Raw genomic sequence first — 22,625 nt, forward strand, 5'->3', positions numbered from 1 at the left:
CGCGTACATGCAATAAATAGACAAATGAAGTACTCTCTATATAGAATAAATATAGATAGAAGTCAGTATTAGGAGCATTCATTTTACATGTATGATGTGACATCATCTAGACCACACGTCTTCCCAAGTGAGTGTTGAGAATAATCTACTAGAAGCAGCAACGCAGTGAGTGTAAAGTGTGCACTGCTATAGTGACTTCTCTCTAACATTACTCCTCTATATATAAAAGCCCTGTACATGTCTAGTACCACAGATCGAAGCCTTGCCCACATCCACATATGGCCTTTCCAACGTCAATGAGTGGCACCCCGCGGGCACTATCATCCAATGGTGTCACCGCCGTGGACTGCCAGAAACAAGTCCGGTCATGGAGGCTTCTTCGCTCTCTCATGGAGTTCCTTATACCCAGCTGCAACTGCAGTACCTTTATAGAAGACCAAGATATCCAACAACAACAAGAAGAAGAAAATAATTACCTCCAAAACTGCTATAATTCACAGTACGCCTTTAGTACTTCTTCCACAACCATCGTTGGCACCATATTTGGATTTCGCCATGGGAAAGTTAGGCTTTGTATTCAAACCAGTTACAACTCCACCAACTCAGTTCTCCTCCTTCAATTGGCTGTCCCCACAACAACCCTAGCAAGAGAAATGCAAGGGAGTATTCTTCGAATTGCACTAGAGAGTACTGCCACAAGGCAGGGATTCAGTAGTACTACTGCTGGTAATTCTTGCTCTCTTTTGTCCATGCCAGTGTGGAAAATGTATTGCAATGGGAGGAAAGTTGGGTTTGCGGTTAAGCGCCAGCCTTCCAAGGCAGATATGGAGGCACTTAGGGTAATGAGTGCAGATCACGTTGTTGTGGGTGCTGGCGTAATAAGTGGGAAAGAGCTTCAAAGAGAAGACGAGTTAATGTATCTTAGGGCAAACTTTGAGAGAGTTTGTGGTTCAGCTAATTCTGAGTCCTTCCATTTGATTGATCAGGACGGGAGCAGTACTAGTAGTACTGGTCAGGAGCTTATTAGTATTTTCTTTTTTCGCTCAAGGTGGTCGTGACCTTTGCTCAATGTATAAGGTCTATGGAGTTTAGAAAAAAGGCCAAGTCATGTCGAGATGGTTTGCAGATTGCAACCATTTGTTTCCGGCCCTCTCCTTTTTGAGTTGTGCTTAATTGATAGCTAGCATAGCTTTAGTTTTATATATTGCCCACAGATTGTACTCATGAACTCTGTAGTGCTTTTGTAGTTTGAGAATTGTATGCGCGCGTTTGAGCTGTGTTAACCCATTAAAGGAATCCATGCATTGATTGTCTCCCAATTGGTTGGTGTGTAAGATTTTGTACTAATTTCGTGAGTGTAGCTAGCTAGCTAGCTAGCTAGTGGTGTTCCATCGAATACTAGAAAGCAGCAATTAATTGTCAGAAGTTGGAATAGAATTTATCACCTAGCTAGAAGCTTTTTTGTTCCTCTTCCTTTAATTCGCTTAAAATGAATGAAGCTAGCTAGCTACCTGCATGCATGTTGGTATTAATTATTTGAATTCAATTTAGAATCACAAGAGAAAACAAAAGCTATGGCTAAAATACACACACATGGCACACACACGTACATGAGATGAGCATCTCATCAAAAAGTGAAAAATTGCATGTGTACAATTAATTCAAAATTAGTACTTATATTAATCAGTATATTAACATTCCAAACCACCATGCAACTAGATCATCCACATAATTAATTTGACAAGCTGGCGCAATTCAGCTTATACCAATATTTAATCCAGTCTCATTTTATTCATGTCGTCCACGTACTTGCTTTTAGTAGACAAGACGAGTATTTTTCGGATCAAAATATGAAGGAAGACTAGCTGCGCGCATTTACAAGAACTATCTAGTACTCTGATCTCATCATGTGGAGGAACAACACCGTTCCACGTATGTCTAGATCATCATGCATGCAGTCATGTTACTTCCATTATATTAATTATTTATTAGGTTTTGTTATACATAAGTTACTATTCATCTTCACGTCTCACATCTGATTTTTTTAATAGAATCGTGGGGTGTGGACCTAGTAAATAGTGACTGATAAAAAGAATATTATTCTAATTTGCTAGCTAGCTTATCTATTGTATATATATTAATAGTGGTTTTATTTTCAATCAACATATATATTTTTGTGTGGGGCTTCCTTAGAAATGGGTAAGTAGTTGAATGAGCGGTTTCTGATTCCTTGTGTCGTTTCACTAAAAAATGGGCTCAATGCATGAGTATCGTGATTTTGTAGGATACACGTACGTAGCGTATTGAATGGTCATTATATAATTATATACTCGTGTATATATCCATATATCATTTATAATTATTATTTATATTAGTATATTTTATTCTATATTAATGCAAGGCCAAATTATAAAAAAATATCGTCGCCATATATTTCTGCGGCACTTGTCAACTAAAGATCAAGAATCTTACCCTTTACAAGTGTATGGCACTCTCTCAAATTTGAGTACCCTTTTATGGATTAAATATTTTATTATTTTCAACTCAATATATGGTTTAATATTTGGTCCATAAAGTCTGAAATTAAACTTTTTATTCAATGTTATTAATGTATGATTGATCTGCACATTCACATTATATATTGTCCTACGAGACACGTCTTTAATTTGACATGCATACAACTCAGTTCTTTAAGAAATAAATCATATAATTAGTCATTTAAAAAAGGAGGGGAGGGGTAGGTAGACACCTTTAAGTGGTTGGAGGAAGACGCTTTACAACCCATGAAAATTGAATATTAATTAAGGGAGACTCTACAGATCATGGCAGAGGATCATTGCCATCCTAGCTATGATTCGAGCTGGAGGATTAATTGGAAATGGAATCCCCTAGCTTTCAACCCAATTAATTCAGCGTCAAGCATTAAAAATTCAACTTTTGCTTTTTGCTAGATGTTCCTCTCCAGTACCCCTTAATTCATGAGTGTGGGGAGAGACCTCCCCTCTGCAATCGTGAGTACTTGAGTAGCAGGGCCGGGATGCTTCTCCCTAGCTTGGTGATGGACTTGATACTACAACTCTTTACATTTAGCCCTTTTAACTAGATGGTGCCAAGGTGCACGTGCATAAAACTCCTACCACCAATTAAGTATGCATTTGGATCTACTTGATCTTGAAAGAAAAATAAGATGAGGAAGAAGGTCACACTTTCATTGACATAATGCTTGTGTTTAAATACAAAGGTCTATGAGAGATTACAGGTTATGTAATGAATTTGTACAACTCAACTAATGAAGTACTAAATATGGGATGAAAGAATAAAATCATGCTGAACAATATTTGTATTATCTGACTGCGAATCATTGAGATTTATATTATGTTGATTTTCTGGTTTATGATGACAAGAATCACGGGTAGTGATATTTGGCTCATTTGAACAATTATGGTTAGCACCCCTGCAAGCTGATGACAAGTGGTCGGAGCATCAGCTTGTCATGCAGCAATAAGAACCTAGCAATAGTGAGTCCTTTTATAAATATATCATCACACTGCTGTGAAAATGAGATGTATCTAAGACAGATATCGTTGTTGAGAACCTTTTTCTCGGATGAAGTGATAATCCACTTCAATATGCTTGGTTCAAGCATGGAATATGGGGTTACAGGCCAAAGCAAGAGCTCCCAAGTTGTCACACCAGATTATGGGCGCAGTGGGAAGAGAGATTTTGAGGTTTTTGAAGAGCATTCTAATCCAAATGGGCTCGACAGTGGCTATGGCAAGGGACTATATTAAGCTTTGGTGCTGCTTCAAGAGAGAACAACTTGTTTTTTTGCACTCCATGAGATAAGACAAGGGCCAAGATAAATATCTAATCCACTGGTTGATCATCTATCATCTATGGAGCCTCCCCAATTTGAATCGCAGTAGGAAGTAAAAGAGAGTGTACCATGAGAGAGATGCATATCATGGGTGATGGTACATTTGAGATATCTTAATACTTGTTTAGCTGCGGACTAATGAGTGCACTAATGAGTGCTGGTAGGTGCATGAAGGAATTCACATAGTTGGTTGACTAATGCCTCGTTACTTTCACAAAACTTTTCATCTCCTTTTATCATATCTCATCTCATCTAATTATTACAATTTTTTTAAATTTTCACACAAAATAAAATAAACAATTCAACTTTTTCAAATCACAAAACAAAAATAATATTAAAAAAATATATTCTAATAATATTTTATTCAACTTGTAGCTTTTATTTCAACTCATCTCATCTCATCTGTGAAAACAAACGAGTCCTAAGTAAGCAATGTCAGGTCTGGTCAGAGTGCAATCTTGGAGGGCCCCCACGATTTGTTGATATTCAGTGCCATTAGTAAGAAGTTTTCCGATGCAGATTGGGCTAGGTGCCCCAACGACTGACGCTCCACCAGTGGGTTTTGTATCTTCCTCGGCAACAATCTGATCTCCTGGTCTTCAAAGAAGTAGCCTACCTTTGCCAGATCTTCAACTGAGATAGAGTTTAAAGCAGTTCAAACACTACTGTAAAAGTTATCTAGCTACAACATCTCTGTCGAGACCTCGGTTTGCCACTTACCAGTGCCCCTTTACTCTACTGTGATAATTTAGGTGCCACTTACCCTTCCTCTAACCCAGTGTTTCATGCACAAATAAAGCACGTCGAGATCGACTTTCACTTTGTTAGAGATCGGGTCCTCAATAAATCATTGAATGTGGCTTTTATTTTTGCAAAGATCAACTTGCCAACATACTTACTAAACCCTTAACAGCAACACACTTCCAGCAAATGTGTCCAAGTCTTCGTCTAAAGAATATGCAGCTTGACTTGAGGGGGATGTCAAGGCTAAAACAATCACTGCACCAAACACCAACTCAAAATCATCACAGAATCAGCACTACAATGCAGTCACGTAACCGAGAGAAAGCAACACGTCCGTGCACATCCCTGCTATACCTTTTGTAACAAACTTTACCTTTTTCCAGTCTAGAATATTCTATACTCTATACAAGGTTCTTAGCATGCGCCTATAAAAGGCATAGTCTGTAATATTGATTGATTCAATGAAATATACAAAACACATTTTGTAGCATTGGATTTTTTAGTGATGCATGGCATAAATGACTCACCTCGCGCGCATTAGATGCTGCCAATGTAGGTGTATCAATTACAAAAGACTTTTGCTGACATTATCTTACTTGAGAAAGAACTCAACGTCCTTGTTGCCGGAGTTGAGCAAAGCCCCACTTACATTTGGGATGATGAGAAAAATGATGATTAATAGATTTTTTCTTGGGAATAATATGAAATCCATAAATATCAGTTATTGCCAATGTAGTAAGTGTTCTTTCACTCATGGTAAAATAACAAAATTTATTTCTTCCAGTTAGTTTAACCTTAAACTTTCAAGTGGTTTAATATAGCTTAAGCTAGAGAAGCGTTTTTAAAGTAGTATCAGAAGTTTAAACTTAAAAAGAAGAAATACTAAATTTAATGATTTATATTATATTATAACAGTTCAACTTGGTTTGTCGAAGGGATTTTTGTGCAGACTCTAATTTTCCACTGTTCAGGACGGAGGAAGTTCATATGTTCGAAGGCTGTGACTTCAGCTATTAATTCTTTACATGACCATTATTTATCATATGTTTGATTTTTGGTTCTTTTTCTTACATACTTTTCAGTTGGCGCCAGGTGGTTAAGAGACTTCCCATTTTGTTCTTTAAAAGATGGCTTTAGATAACAGATCACTGAATTCATAAGAAGAAACTGCATTAACACAAAAATCTGGCTAGGAAAGGCGAAACCGGGAAGAATTTCCTTTGCAGATTATTGGGTGTAACAAGCTTAGCCTCGAAGATTTTACAGCATCATCAACAATTTCTGCATATACTTTACAAGAACCACATTATTACTGCACTTTGCAATTTAGTATAACAAAATGAATTTGATGGTTGGGAAGCCAAAAACATAGAAAAACCGCATAGTAGATCTTCCTCTTCAATTATGAGGAATGATGCAACTCAGATGTGACATTTCTTCACAGAAAGTGATACAGATAGAAACAGGCACATGTAATACCAAGCAACATTAAACTATTGAGACTTTGCTTGTTGGGTGAATCGCCTGCAAGAATATATACACTTCATAGATTCAGCACCCAACATTGTATGCATCGTTCAAAACAGAAGCCGGATGGGGTCTATATAGCATTTACCTAGTTGGAGATAATTGTTCTTTATGTTCCATTCAAAATCCCAGTGCTGTCTGTCATTTTTAAGTGTCCAATAAGCCCATCCAAATGAAGCAGCATTATATACCTCTAATTGTGCCTTTCCAAACTCTTGGTAATCTGTCTTTGATCCAGTTGTCACATTCCACTCATTCACCCATTCCCCTGAGATCAATCCACTTTCAAAAGAATTATTCTTACTGCTGGGAACCCTAACCAAGTCTCCAACTATATAATGTCTCGAATGAACTGAGGTTTCCAATTCAGAATAATAAGAAAGACAAGGGAGCAAAAAATATCACTTCGAAACTGATCTGAATAGAAAATTTGAAGGATAAGACCTCAAAGAAGCAAAGTATTTTCCATATTTTGACTTACCAACAAACACAAGAGGACCATTGGAGCTGTTGAGGGCCTGTAATTGAGCTTCCCTGCTCTTATATATGAATTGTATATTATCCGCCGAGCTCATATTAAGAAAGAAAGTGTCAAAAAGATTGTAGAAATGCAAATCCACCACTACATTGTGAGTGCCTATGTTAGCTTGATAAAGTTCCAAGGGATCTGCATTGCCAATTCTTTGGCAAATTATTACATAAGCTGTTGGTGAGTATTTTCGAACAATTTGGTAGCCTCGCATATAAAATGAAACTAAAGTATCCAAGGGAACTGTGGGTGCAGATGGTTCATTTAAGAGTTCAATTCCCAGCAATGCAGGATGCGTTGCATACCTGCAAATGAAAGCAGTCAAATTGTATAGAGCTACATTTCAGAAGGGCCTGAAATAATGATTCAGGTGTCATAAAAATAACAAAACCGAAACAGATAAAAGTTCTTCAAGTGGCATTTTTTAGCACTATTCACATCATATAATTTAATATTACCATAGAATTCTCTCTCTCTCTCTCTCTCTCTCTCTCTCTCTCTCTCTCTCTCTCTCCCCCGCTCTGCATCTGAATTTGAAAGAGAGAGGAAGCCATAAGAGACATATATGCAGGACTCTTCCACTCATCACACACATGCTTCATAATCTTCCTACTAGCAGTTATAGCTGATACACTCATCACAGTCATCATCTATGAATGTTCTAATTTCGAATAACTAGGATACTTGAATATCACTAATCCACAACAGAGAGAGAAATGTTTATTTTAAATTCAAAACAAATACATAGAAAACCTCATTTTCTTCATAATTTTCCTGCAATATGACAAAAGTGAGTTAGGTTGATTCTCCTATATTGTTTTCAAGAATTTTATGGGATATAAATAAAGCCATAATCTGATTTGAATGACTCCAGTTCAACCTTTTTGAAGCTATTTTGGTGGTGGTGGGGGTGGGGGTGTGGTGTGGCGTGGCGCTTCAGTCTTCTCTTCTTCTAGGTGGGAAATGAAAAAACAAGCATAGCTATGGACCTGAAGTTGGTTTCAACTCCATTAACCATCCAATCCTCATATATTATATGTTTCCTAGCTATAAGACCATTTCATTCCTGAAAGAACTTGGCCAGTATCCTTAGACAATAACGCAAATTTTGGTAAGTTCTTAACCCCCCACCAACCATCAGAACATTGAGACTTGTGGCAGATATGCAAATAAACAAGCAAGTGGATAACTCTGAACAAGAACTGTATCTTTTGAATTTAGACAGATCCAGGTGAAGGCCAATAAGCTGCCCTTTCAGGATGGGATGTGACAATCCAAAAACTTGTCTAGAATGTACCTGGAAGCTAGAAAATCAATAACATCCAATGTTTTTGAGATGTAATCCGGAGAAGTAGGCCAGCCTATAAAACCATCTTGACTAGCACTATGTTCCATCCCGTTTTGGGAGCCAGGAGCAGCATGAAGGTCGATTATGCACTTTATGTCATAGGCTCTGTACCAAATATTTCAGGTCAATGTCAGAACAAAATGCTATGTTTCAATAACTGGAACAGAGTAAGGTGAAAGCAAGACCTACTGTGCCCATGAGAATGCATTATCCAGAGCCACAAGAGTTCCTCCAATAAATGGAGCAGGAGGATCAGGATCAGAAGCAATCCACCAGCCAACTGGGATCCTCACAGTATTTATTCCATTTCTATGAAGAAAATTGAAATCTTCAACGGTGATAAAACTATTTCTGTGTCTCTGCAGTTAGGGAATGCTGATAAATTAAATAGACAAGGAAACAACACAGGAGGAATCTACTATCTCTCATCAAGAAAATAGTCTTTATAACAACCCAAAATGAAACTCACCTTCTCAAGGGAACTTTACACGGTTCATGGACATATAAATATATATATATATATTTTTTTTTTTGGCATCTATCAACGAAGACAACATCACAAGCATACTAAACAAGAACACTGAAGTATGCCAAAATTTCCAAGCTCATGTGCTAGATCAGTTTAGACAAAGATGTGGAAATAACACATGGTTACCATACTAGGAGTTGATTCAATTGATTGCCAAATATGTACTCAAAAGAACTCTTTCTTAGCACTCATACTTTCAGCTATCCTAGCAATCGAAAATGCTGGTGCAGCATCAACAAATACTATTATGGATATGTAAGATGTTATGATTGGCCTTATCCCCATGCAATCACTAGTTCTCATTGAATTAGTCATATAAAGAGTAGAATAGATTATACATTAAAAAAAAGTTTCAAGTGCTAACTTCTCCTCGAATCATTACAGATAGCTATGTGTATGAGAATATGCCGATAAACTAATACATATGGTGCCGCCCTGCCTATTATACTGGATAAAAAGATTTTAATAAAAGAGGAGAAGTTTGTGCTACAGTAGATATGGAGTTACCTTAAGAACCTCCTTGGCCTTATCGCGTCCATATCCATTTGCAAGCTGGTAATCTCCATGCAAGTTATTTGCTACAATTGTCATCTCAAATGTGCCTGCATTATCATCCCATCCCGGCATTCCTGGATAGTCCCCTGAGAGCTGATTTCCCGTTGTAGCCTAAAAGAATATGCTATCATGTTTTTATAATTAAAAACTTTGACATCCTAAGAATAGACAATTGAAAAATAATGACATGGTATCAAATGCCACCTTGGTCCATCCTTAACAGATTTAGTTTTGGCACAGTCAGTGCACATAAAGTGGTTGTAAAAGTATCTGATGGCTGCAAGCTGAGAAAAGCCTATTATTCAAATGATTCTCACTGAATTATGTTTTCCCTGATTTAAAATTATGTTAATTATAAAGAAATGCTGCTGGATCTTACCGGTATCAATGGTTTCTCAATTATATAGAACTTCCAATTCAATTGTTAAGTCATTCCGAAATCCAAATGATTGTAGGACCCAAGATGTAAGATTTTGGAAGCTGATTCGCACAGGCAGAAATATTTTTTGAAAATGTTTAAATCTATTCTGTGAGTAGTAATGAAACATTGACACCACACACTACCAAGCATGCCTGACTATCTATACTTGATAAAAATGCAATGCAAACAATGTGGGTAATTTTGATTATTTTCCTAAACACATGAGGGTGAAAAGCTATACCTGTAGATACGCCCCACTCTCTAGTTTTATGTGAACTCTACCATTCTTCCTTTCAATGAAAAATGTCTCTGATGTGGAAGGGTATTCTGCAGTTGCAGAGACAGAGCACCCTTCTCTATCACATGATATAAATTGACCTTTGGAGGTGCGCAACTGAAATTTTGATTCCGAAACTCTCCATAGCTGTAACAAAATAAAGGAGTGGGATGAGTTTCTTTGTAGATCAGGAGCACTTCCTTTATTTCGAAATCCACAAAGTAAGTCATAAGGATACGATACGCTATTATAAAATCACATGAGGACTGTCATGTTCATCAATTTATATAAAAGATAAATATTACTTCTTAGCCTCCGAGCAAAGATCAAGGAATATAAGAATTAGTTTAAGAACGTTGAAGCTGAACAAGAAAACATTGCCACTTGAGTACAACTGAATTCAAAACTCAATCAATCTACAATCTCTTGACTACAGCTTGTGCTTTGAGCAAGTTCACAATATATTGCAGTTTGACACCAAAGCCATGCATTAGATTGAACGCAAGGAACTCAACAAAGGGCACTTTTCCATAATCGACATTGCCGATTTAAAGGAATTACTGTAAGGAAAAAACACTGCTAGTACGCAAGACCAAAAGATCAATTCATAGAGCAATATACCACTGCCAATAGAAAATTGTACCGCAGAACATTTTGGTCAGGCACCTCACCTTAAAAGTTTCCCATGAAGATGCTACATCTCTGCTGACTGTAACATTCGAGCCTCCCCCATTCTCTGCACACACATACTTCTGCAATGTCACTGACTTAAATTGTACCTCTGTTCCATCCTACGTTCCCGTTGCCAATAATGGGTCAGCCAAATCAATTATGAAGAACCAAGGTTACGTCCAAGAATAATAAAGACAACAGAGTTTGGAGAAGAAGCTCACAAGCATGTCTCCGTTGGGAATGCCATCAAAAAGTGAAGGTTTAATCCAGCCTTCCACGACCAGCCACCCTCCCAAGTTCACTCCTCTCACTTTAGAATCCCCACGTAATCCCTCCACTTGGGGACCAAGAATACAACATAAGAAAACCGTTCGCAATTGGATTAATATCGATAGCTATTAATGAAAGTCCAACGAATTGGAGGTAATAAAGCTTACCCGAGTATGCTCCAGAGAAGATGAGCCAACAAGACAGTAGAAATGCACATACCCATTTGCTAAAACCAAGTTCCATGAAGAATGCAGGCCCCCCAAAAGCTTTATCCATTTGCAACAAAAAGCCCTCCAAATAAAAAAAAGCGAGATTATTAAAAACAAAACCCCTCAAAACTGCACTTGCGAGAATCTTGGCAATTCCTTACTTATCACTAAATTGATACCAAGTTCAACCTTGTAAACAAGCTCGTGGTTTGCCTTTCCAAATTCCCATCATGTTAATATTTTGTTGAAACCTTGTCCATAGTCGAGACAAACCGAAAGCCATTAAAATACGAGCAGAAGAAAAGAACAATCTTCTGGAGTGTCAAAGAATGAAGAAGGTTGCAAAACCGTGCTGATGTTGCTGTGTTCATACCAAAAGGTCAAAAAAGGGTGACCCGTGACCTCCCTCGTGGAGTTTTGGAGTGGTTTTGTGGGGTTGATTTTCATGGTAATTGACCGTTTGACTTTGGGGAAAGGTTAATTAAAAAAAGGAAAATGGTACATACCCCGCTAGGGGCTCCCGCTGGGCTGTAGCATTTTTTTATATATATTTTTTAAATTTATTTTTATATAGATATTTTTAATAATTTTAAATATTTTAAAAAATAAAATAAAAATTATAATATTATTTAAAAATATTTTCTTAATTACGAAGTAGAATAAAAATTAATATTTAATGATTTGTATTTTACTTTTTGATTAAAGAAATGTTTTTTAATGATTTGTTTTTTACTTTCTGATTAAGGAAGTGTTTTTTAATGATTTTTTTTTTACTTTCTGATTAAGGAAGTGTTTTTTAATGATTTTGTTTTTTACTTTCTGATTAAAGAAGTGTTTTTTAATGATATTTTAAATTTATTTTATTTTTTAAAAATATTTATAAGTGTAAAAAAAATCTATATAAAAAATTAATTAAAAAATTACACATAAAAAAGTATAAGCCTATTGAGAAATACCATTATTCAACCCAACAATAATAAAATTGTAATTTTGAAATAAAATTTAAACGGGTTACTGTAGGTTGACCTGTTATTAACCCATTTATTAATCGTGTCTTAATGAGTCAATCCGTTTTTACCAAAACTCATTTATATCAAATTCTAATATGCTAATTTTGTATTATATTCGTGATTATGTTGAGTTCACAAGTTCTGTCACATATTACCACCCCTAGACTAAATTACAAGTTGCTTAAAATTCAAGAATGTAATGGGCAAAATATATAAATCCAATAAGATGTTTGCAAGAGAGTCCAATTAACCTTTTTAATTTTTTTTTTCTTTTAAAGTAATCATAATTATACTTGTTAACATCGTGTTTTGTATACCTGAACCAGGTTCTAGCAACCTGGATCGGGATCTTCAGCTGCGAATAAAAAGAAGAGGGTGAGCTTGGGGTGATTTGGGAAACCTTTGATGTCTAAGTTAGTCTTGCGTATTTTCGATATTGGCCTTAGAATAATCAAGTTCAGAGAAAGTTCTTTGTATTTGGGATGTGGCTTTTATACGAAGTTCCAAGGAAACATTATGTTCCTCGTGTCAAAATTAAGCCGTCCCGCTTGCATCTATCTTAGTCTGAGTATTTAATACGACGTGGAGTTCTAAGATAGAGCTTTCAAAGCGGCATGAATCCTAGGGCAACGCTTTTTTCAGGGCGAGTCTTGGTAGTGGGTGAACGGCACAGTCACTTCTGGTCCCCTCCATCAGAGAACAAAGGGTTATCCGCATCTTCCGTTTATCTGCTGGCATACGTCCCTTAATGCTTGGTGTAATAGAGGATGTCAGAGTCGGCGTGTCCCATCTATCCCCTGTGTCTAGTTTCTTGCGCTATGCATCCTTCTTCCTTTAATGTAACCTTGAGGGCTGGCTTTGGCAACTCTAGGGCCTCGGAAGAGTGAGACTCGGGCTGGATTGAGACCCAGTGTTGGGCCCAGACCCAATTAGGATGGGCCGGGCAAGAAATATCCCTGCCAATACTCTTTATTAAAAGTGGTAAAATACAAAATATCGATTTTTTTTATTCAACTGATTCAACATTAACAAAAGAATATATATAACTAATGGTTCTCATCCGATCTACTTATGCATGCATAATTAAATATCCTTGATCATCAACAGTGATAGTTGCAAAAATATAGTAAATTATATGGTAGGCCATAAATGACTAGCTAATTCACACTGAAAGCAAGATTTATAATTAATAAATAGATCATATATTTAATATATATATATATATTATATGGACGTGTCGGTTTGTATCTTTGTTTAGATTCAAAGTATCGATCCAACATTAATTGGCAGATGAGATCATGCGATTGTTTTTAAACATAAACAGCAGATGGGATAAAAAGTACACGTAATAAGTTGGATGACAATGGCAATATAAATTCGAGAGATTATAAGCTGATCATCGAGAATTAGGAACCCTATCTTTTGGTTCTATACGAAGCATTGTAACTAATTATTGCTTAATCTAAGTTTCGAAGTTAAATGGCGACTGACATGATCGCTAGCTAGCTTGACCTACCTTCAATGGGTCCAAAAACATATATATATATATATATATGAATCATAGTACTGGAAACCTGGCCTATTAATATTTTTATTGATCAATATTAATGATATGTTACTTTCATAAAATTAATTTCAAATTGATCTAGTTTATGCTAAAAAAAGATCAGTATAATTTGTGCCAGCTAGCTATATAGCTATGTATATTATATATAATTGATTCCTTAAAATGTAATCAATCATTAATCGTTTGTACCCAAAACTTGTATTTACCTATGCCTATATTCTGGCCTTAAAATGATCCGGTGATCTTGGTTTTGATCGACGGCCTTGATCAAATCCTCAAATAATTTGGCCTGGTTTTCGTACTTTACCTATGCTAGGTGTAGTTAAATGGCAAGATCTTATACAAAACTTGTACTTTTTTACAGCTGCATGTATTTGATCGTCACAAATACCGTCAATAATCGCTGCATTTTCAACAAAATTAAGTCTTCACTTCTGATCAATTTTCAACGATAGTCAAAAGTCGTCACAAATAGTTTATTACTTCCGACGATTAAGTTAGTTGCAAATAGTTAAAAAATTCACCGCAAATGTGTATTCCTTAGCCATAGGAAATTGTTGAGAAAAATTTTTTGTGGCAATAACTTTTCGTCGTAAATACTATAAAAATCGCTGCAAATAAACCAATTCCAACGAATATGATGTTTCGACGTTAAACGCTTGAAGGAACCAAAAAAAAGGTTTTCCGACAAATATTATTCGCTGCAATTATACATTTCCATCGATCACGGAATCATCGCGAATATCTATAGCCTTTCTCATCAAAAGTTTTCAACGCTCAAGCTTATTTGCGACATACGTCAATCATCATAAATAAGTATTTGTAACGAAAATTCTTATTTGCGACAACTAAAATTTTGTCACAAATAGTCTGTTATAAAATTAAAAAAATACTAGTGAAACTGTATGGCTTTTGTAGCCTAAAAAACACAAAAATTTGTTACAATATATTATAAATACACTAAGCAAAAAAGATTAAAAAGAGAAGATCTTCTTAATATTAAAAAGAGTAGAAATAAGTATCAATATTCAATAAACCTACATTTATTTTCTTAGCCGACTCCTTTAAACTTAATGCATATCACTTGACATAATATTTCTTGTTTTCCATGTAAACAACGACCAACTACACCGACATGTTTAAAACCATGCGCCATATATAGTATCTGGACATAAATTTCTTTTACATCTAAGGTTATATTATTATAATATGAATGAATGCATGCATACAGCCATATCCATGTAATTCATCAAAATCTAATATATTCCCATATAGAATATATCACAGTCATGATAATAAACAAACTACACATAAATACTTACCTTTACAAATTCTGCCATCTGCCTTCCAATTTGGTCCAAATTGGATTCCATATCAATTGTTTCCCATATTGCTACCCAATTTAAAATGAAATTTGCACTTTGTTATACCTGTATAGCAACATGATATATAGTTAGACAAAGAAAATGCTAGTACACAATCTTGTATTTATGTGCAAAAAAAGTTGAGCAATTTAGATATTTACCTGAGCCTAGTACCTACATGACAGTTAGACAAAGAAAATGCCACTACACAATCTTCAACATCACTACAACCATCTCCTTATACAAGTATGATATTTTCAATGTGCACCCTTGCATGCAAATATCAATCTGGCAGTTATAGATAAAATGCAGTTATAGATAAGAAGACATTAACCTAAGATTATAAATCATGATAACAAAACATGTTAGTCCTTAATAAGTTAGGTATCAGGCCATATGCAAGGGAAGAGGAGCGACAGAATAAAACATATTATTAAAATAAATGGAAATTTTAAAAAATAGGAAACAATAGAAGATGATCTAAATGTAAGAAATTAATATGCAAAAATAATCAAATCTCACTGAAATAATATAATGCAATCAACAGGAATAAAGGGAAGAGTCATGGAACATGATATTTTAATTAGGAAATCACATGGTCCAGCCAAAAGTTGTGATGATAGAATTATCAGGAAAAAAACTCATATCTAGACCTCGACTTGTCCTGTATTTGATTTTTTGCAAAAGAATTGCTCAACCTTAAACATTAAAAGTTTTGTTTCATTGTTTTGGTTGGTCATATGACATGTAAAATGATAGCAATCTGAATTCAGAAAATTAGGCTAATGTAGCGTAACTTCTTGACTTACACCAGTCTCAAATTAATTAGTTCTTTCTTCATTTCATGTGTATGCTAGTTTTTATATTTCCTATGGTATTCAACCTTCTCAATGAAGCCATGCAAATCTGACAAATCCAATGGGATATAGTTGATAAATGCATGAAAAACAACCTCAAGATAAATTTAAAGTGTTCCACTAACATACCACTTTGAAGAGTAGCTCTTCCCTGTAGGGCCTTATATGAATGCCAGTAACCCGCAGGAAATGTGCATATAGGGGTTCATCAAGCACTTCCATGTCATCTCTCTGAAATAAAGTAGACAATTAAACCATAAACAAGTACATGAGTAAGAAGAAAATATGCTCTCATCTTTCAGCAATCAAGAACATGACCAATGGTATCACTAGCTATAAGTTGAGCTGTCAAATTTAATGTTCTTCAACATTCACACACTAGGCACTAAAATGAAGTGCACAACGCAATCACACATATGGAACAATAACCTGCTAACTTTTTTTATTGTTTTTTAATGAGTTCCTAGTTTTACATATAGCTCATGAAGTGAACAGAGTTTTTAGTCTATTGATATGTGTCATTCCCTCTTGGCATGGATCATGATACATATTTTTAATGAATATATATGATATACATATATCCATTCTTATTATTTCCAATTACTTAATACCTCAGATAAATCTCATTTGGATTCAAAAACCAATTAAGTGATTTAAAATTAAATAAATATGATGAAGTAATTCAAATGAATATTAATCAAATTTGTTTATGAGATGACTCAAGTTTTGCTAGCTAGCTCTTGGTCAGCATGACAGTGGTTTTCTCGTATCTAAAACAACCATGGTTATGGTTAACAGAGGACTGGGTTATAAAGTTCCAGTTTTTCTTGATGAGATTGTGAATTTAGTTTATTGACTTACTAAAACACACAACATCCTTACCATACAATGCACAAAAGTCTAATATTGCACCAAGCAGTTAGGTCAAATGTATACAACTTTGATAATTTCCGTAACAATATATATATATATATAGTTAGGTCAAATGTATTATTCACTGCCTTTACAGCCTATGAAGGAGGAGTTGGCCTGAAAACACATGTTGGACTTTAACAAATTAGAAGTATATTAAAATATATAGTTTAAGCAAGCAAAAACTGCACCAAAAATGGCAACTTGTCTGAATTCAATACAAAAACCAGCTAGAAGTGAGAAATGTTCAAAATCAAACTATCAGTTTGAACTCATTTTTATTATCGAACAAAAGTATAGTGTGATCAACACACATTTTCTCAGAGAAACAAGTACACAATTCACACTTTACAATGTATAATACTTTTGCCTTGCAAATTGCAGTATTCAGCACTTAAAATTGGCAGAGATACTACCATAGTAACACTAGCATATATGTTTATCTTTTTTTGTTTATGGTATATATATATATATATATATATATTGATAAGTTTGTTTGTGGATATTTCTGTACAACTTATAATTGAACAAACATAATCTATAAAATAAGAATTGAAATGATAAATACTTTTTTCTTTGATTGATTAATAATAATTTTAGTGATGGTAGAAAGTAGGCGTAGCCCATGTACATGGGAAATTGAAATGATAGATGGTAAGCAAAAGCTAACGAAAAAATATATTTGTTCATAGTGATGAAGTAATGAAAAATAGTACTTACGCAACATCTTCCTTGTTCCAGAGCCGTAGGAAGTGGAACAAATTACAGAGTATATGCAGGGAAAAACAAGGAAGCCATTACTCATACCTGAAACCCAACAAAATCAGCCCTAACCTCTCTTTGGTAAACCAAATTGATGATGGCTTTAGTACGGAGAATTATTAGACAGTGGTAATGGTTGACAGGCCAAATGAGGCTCGATTCATGTATGAGAAGCTTCAGTCTCACCCAAATGTGCAAGTAAGCAAGAACGGAAGACAATTCATGTTCAGCTTTTAGGTAACTACCGATTTTCTGTCTGTATTTATGGGTGAAGAGTCAAACAGTCAAACTTACTGAACGGTTTAAATCTAGCATGGCAATGTGAATAATGAAATGTAACTTAAGTCAATGCCTAAGAACTATATTCTGTGTGGGCATTGTCTTTTCCTGATCATGGCAAGATTATAGTTTTCAAGTTTAAATTTCCCACCACCAATGAGAAATAGTTCTAGACATATTATGAGGATTTTCTAGAATTGGTCACACATAACAAGGTATATTCACTTTTCTTTTTTCCTGTTTCTATCTAATAGTCATTATCAAATTACAACTCTAACAGGCCATGGAGATTATGAACTTCACAACAAGCACGCATTTTTATTTGAAGAATGCAGGTTACCAGAATTTTTTTGAAGCATTTATTGAAAAGAAATCGAACTATCCCCTAAAAGAAGTTGACTTTGAAGAGGGTGGTCTGAATCAAGTTCTCCCATATATTATTTTTCTAGTTTCTCCCATTTTTGCCTTATTAATTATTATTGTACAAAAGAGAATATAAATTGAGTATATAGTCTACTAGGAAATGAATAGAAAATACTTATCCTTGGAACCTTATTTCTCTTAACAAAAAAATAAATGAAGGAACGGTTTATATTTGTAACTATTCTCTCTTGTGATTCCTTAATAGTATATATCTCTAACTATTCTTTCAGTTCATGGTATCACTAATCATGTGGTTGATTTTAAAATAATAATATTTTCCATGAACTCTCATGTGCTAGCTAGACTGTAACACTATCCTTCCTCAAGGGGAAGCAATTGTCAGGTTGAGCGGACAAAAGGTTTTGGGGGGAAGGAGGTAACCCTCAAACTGGGGCAAGAATCTCTCACATGTTACTCATTTATCACTAGAACACAAGTGGTCCATTCACTATTCAATGGTCTTTAAAATTTTTTCATTCAGCAAAAATGTGGTCCAACTGGGTTAAAAAGTATCGGCTATAAAAGTATGAGTTTTTACTTTTGTTCTCTTGGATGAGTACAGAAATAGCAGTTGGTGTTTAGTTGGGGATACATTTCCTTCTAAGTGCTAACCAAAGCAAAAGATTATGCTGCATTATATGCATGATGATATCTGTAAAACACAGTATGGTTATGAGTAGTTTCTTCACATGATCTAAAGGACTACAACTTAAGATTGATCACAGAAGAAGAAAAAAAAATTGATGATGGCTTTAGTAAGGAGAATTACAAAGTGCAATAGTAGTACCATGCATAGATTATGCCAATTCTAATTTCTTCAATTTGTCCATTGAGGGGGGAAAAAGGATAGTCCTTTGTAAATTAAGTAATTCAGTTAAACAAAGTAAAAGAAAGTAAAACACCCATGATATTAGGGTGCATGCTTGTAATAATGTAGTAAAAATATTCAAACTTTGTCAATCATTTGGACTTTGCTAAGGATTTATACTTATTCCGTTAATGATGCCATCAATAATGAACTAATGAAGAAGAATGTTTTGGGGAATGCTGCATATATGGAAGCCATCTCTCTAATCTCACCAACTATGCTAATTAATTAATATGCAAAAAAAGTAGCAGTGATTGGCAAAGTTTCAACACTGGAGAAATCAGTGCTATGCTTTTTATTGCACTTACCCTGCAATAATCTTCTGTTTATTGTGCTGATCAGATAGAAATAAGATAGAGAGGAAATAGAAAAGAACAAGGAAGACATTACTCATACCTAAAACCAAACAAAATCAGCCTTGACCTCTCTTTGGCAAGCCAAAATTGTTAACAAGGAAGCTGAGAGGAGTGGTCGTGGTGGTTGCTTAACTTGCTTGGCGTGGAGTGGTGACTCGAGAAGAGCACGACGGCGCTGGGCAAAGCTAGTGGTCGTGGATTGTGAATAAAGCAATGGAGAAAATGAGGGCCTCAGGCTGCTGGGCTAGGCATGGAGGAGAACTAAGGGCCTCCAACGGAGGACTGGCGACGGCGTTGAGATGTGGGTAGTGGTGAACGGCCCCCCTAGTGGTGGCAATATTGAGAAATCAGAGAGAGAGAGAGAGAGAGAGAGAGAGAGGTGAGGTGAGGTTAGATTCAGGGAAAATGAAAAAGATTGGCGTGGGAGCTGGGGGAGATGGGGGGGTGGCCATTGAATGAGGTGACGGTAGAGTGGGTTGTGCGTGGCGGAGGCTTGAGGGAGAAGAGAGATTGGAGAGAAAGAGGGGGGAGGTGGCGGAGATGGCTGGAGGGAAAGGAATAAGGGGAAAACACGCGGGTTTAAATTTTATTAGCTTTTGCGGTGAGTTAATATCACCACAAAATATAAAAAGGTCGCCGCAAAAGTTGAATAACCCAGAATAAAAAATAATAATTCAAATAAATTTATTTCCGGTGCTTTTGTCTCGCCACAACTAATCATTGATTGGATGCAAATAAATAGTTTTTTTCTGGCGAATTTGTTTCGCCGAAAAACTTATAAAATTTCACGATAAAAAGGGAATTTGCATGTTTTCAAAGAGTTCAAAAATGGTTGGAACTGCTCATTTTTGGCAACTAATCTTCACCGCAAATAGTCTTGTACAGTTTTTATAAATTTTATAAAAGGTTATTTCTAGCGCTTTTGATTCGCTGCTAATAAGCATTACTTAGCCGCATATGACTTTTACGGCAACAATGTTCGCTGCAAAAAGTATGCATTGTGGCAATTTTCCTATTCGACAGAAATAAAATGCCGCCACAATAACGATATTTTGTTGTAATGATAAAAATTGCCGCAATAAGTATAAAATTCGCAGCAAAAAAGTGAATTCTCCATCAGCATTTCCCAACTTTGTAATGGAATTTAGCGACAAAATGGAAATCGTCGCAAATAAGGATTGTTTTTCCAACAATCTTAGAATCATTAAAAATTGCCTATTTTCTTAGTGTCTTAACAAACTAAATAGAAATATCTCGTTTGGATAGTAAAAGTATTTCGTATGATCTAATCTCATCATTATAATATTTTCAAATTCTAATACAAAATATAATAAACAATTCAACTTTTTCAAATTCTAAAACGATAATAATATTAAAAAATAATATTCTAACAATATTTTATTCAACTTTCAACTTTGATCTCAACTCATCTCATCTCAATTCACTATCCAAACAACACTTTTAATTATTAAGTGATCCCGAAATATAGGCATTTGCATGACTCGTATCTTTTCACAAGACATCATGTTATTAAATTTAGTATTTATGTTTATGTAAGTAATTTCAACATTTAATAAGATAAAAGTACCGTGTGATCCATACTTCGGGAGTATTACATTATCCACATATACGGAAGTATTGTATTATTATGTTAAATTAATGAGGATTTTGTTTTATTTGTTTCCTTTAAATTAAGTAGATAGCTCATCTAACTCGCATTCAAGTAGCAACTAATACAATATATCAAACTAATTTAATGTATAATAAAGCAACAAGTAAAATCATGTCACTCTATTAAAATTTATAGGGGATTGCTACAGTCATTAAGGATTCTCATCCTCACCAAACAAGTAATTTTTTTTTCAAATATTTTTTAAGATCTTATAAATATTTTTAAAAATAATAAAAATCACAAACTCATTAAAAAATATATATTCTTAATCATTAGGGAAAAAAAAAAAGGATAATCGGTAAGAATTGTATGAAACTAGTGACATTTTCCATTTTGAGTCGTGCTAGGCTGTCACCTAGCTTTGATCGCTCGCCGTGTTGGCTAGTATAATTTTTTTTTTTCATATTTTTTTAACATATTTAAATATTAAAAAAAAACACTAATACACTAAAATTATTTTTTTAATCATTAAATAAAAAATTAAAAAAATAAAAAAAAAATACGTAAACAATAAAAAAAAAAAACTCAAATGATATAGCAACAATACAACATTTTACTTCAATTTTAATATTTAAAAAGTACACTCTCCTAAAATAACTGAAAAGTATTTGATTACCATGCATAAGATTACCTCGTCTTTCCAAATACAAAGTACTAATTCTGGTTCTATCACTTCTCCGACATTGGTCACATCAGCTCCATCGTTCGATGTACGGCCTATATATTCTTTTCACCAAATTAATTAAAACATTGATCGATCTTTCTGCCAAAGATTCATTGTCTTCGCACCCTTACAGTACTACATGTGAAACTCCACGTCAGTATTTATGCCATTTGGAGCTTTCTCTCTCTATTCACCGAGACATGAAAAATATAAAAAGGAAAAGAATTAATTGCAAGCCATGCTGCATATATGGCTAATTAATTATATAGTACCTGTGTTTTTTAATTAAATAAAGATGGTACATGTTCCTTGTAATTTATAAAAAAAGGTTTTTTCAAAAAAAGGTTTTTTCAAAAAATAATTTAGATTTTTTTCAAAAAAAAAAATATCGATTGTACCATTTCACTTATTTCAAGTGTATATATATAGTTTTTTATGGAATATTTAAGCTAAAATAATTAGTATGAAGAAGATAGGCCGGGAGTAAGGGTGAGATTTTGCCAGTCCAGACTGGAGAAATCGACCGGAGCGGTCATTTTTTGATCGGACAAGACCGGATTAAAATAACTTAGTCCGGCTCAGTCCGGTCCCCGATCCAAGCGTTTTTCACCCCAGACCGTACCAAATGAAAATTAAAAAAAAATATAAATATATTTTATTATTTATATAAATAATTGTATATAATTAATTATTAATATATCACAATATTACATAAGTATTATATTCTTTAATGTATAACTATAATAAATAGTACTAGTATATATTAATATATTAACATATTATAAGAGTTATGGTATAAATTATAGTATATGTATAAATTTATAATAGTATTAGTATAGTTAACTTAATATGTTAATATTAAATAACTATAACTACATAGAGTATTATTTAATATAGTATTAGTAGTGTATTACCAATTTATCACTAACATAT

General features: G+C 34.5%; 2 protein-coding genes across 5 annotated transcripts; one reads left to right on the plus strand and one right to left on the minus strand.

Moving 5' to 3' along the window:
• The first annotated feature begins 296 nt into the window (after positions 1–296).
• On the plus strand, positions 297–1,058 carry LOC109004587 (protein MIZU-KUSSEI 1-like). The gene has a single exon (XM_018983224.2). The coding sequence runs from the start codon at positions 297–299 to the stop codon at positions 1,056–1,058; it is 762 nt and encodes a 253-aa protein (XP_018838769.1).
• Positions 1,059–5,819: 4,761 nt separating this feature from the next.
• On the minus strand, positions 5,820–11,333 carry LOC109004659 (probable glucan 1,3-beta-glucosidase A). 4 transcript variants are annotated; one of them, XM_035691804.1, is made up of 11 exons: positions 11,138–11,332; positions 10,917–11,040; positions 10,701–10,816; positions 10,479–10,598; positions 9,772–9,954; positions 9,062–9,220; positions 8,215–8,384; positions 7,975–8,130; positions 6,630–6,982; positions 6,237–6,500; positions 5,820–6,145 (listed from the first exon to the last, which is right to left on the minus strand). In XM_035691804.1, the coding sequence occupies exons 2-11, from the start codon at positions 11,023–11,025 to the stop codon at positions 6,060–6,062; spliced, it is 1,716 nt and encodes a 571-aa protein (XP_035547697.1). In that variant the 5' UTR covers positions 11,026–11,040; positions 11,138–11,332; the 3' UTR covers positions 5,820–6,059. The 4 variants fall into 4 exon arrangements, with proteins under 4 accessions (XP_035547697.1, XP_035547696.1, XP_035547698.1 ...); XM_035691803.1 differs by having other exon boundaries at positions 11,120–11,332; XM_035691805.1 differs by having other exon boundaries at positions 9,062–9,202; positions 10,917–11,333.
• Between the last annotated feature and the right edge of the window lie 11,292 nt (positions 11,334–22,625).

The sequence above is a fragment of the Juglans regia genome, chromosome 7 (genome assembly GCF_001411555.2).
Source record: "Juglans regia cultivar Chandler chromosome 7, Walnut 2.0, whole genome shotgun sequence".
Lineage (NCBI taxonomy): Eukaryota > Viridiplantae > Streptophyta > Magnoliopsida > Fagales > Juglandaceae > Juglans > Juglans regia.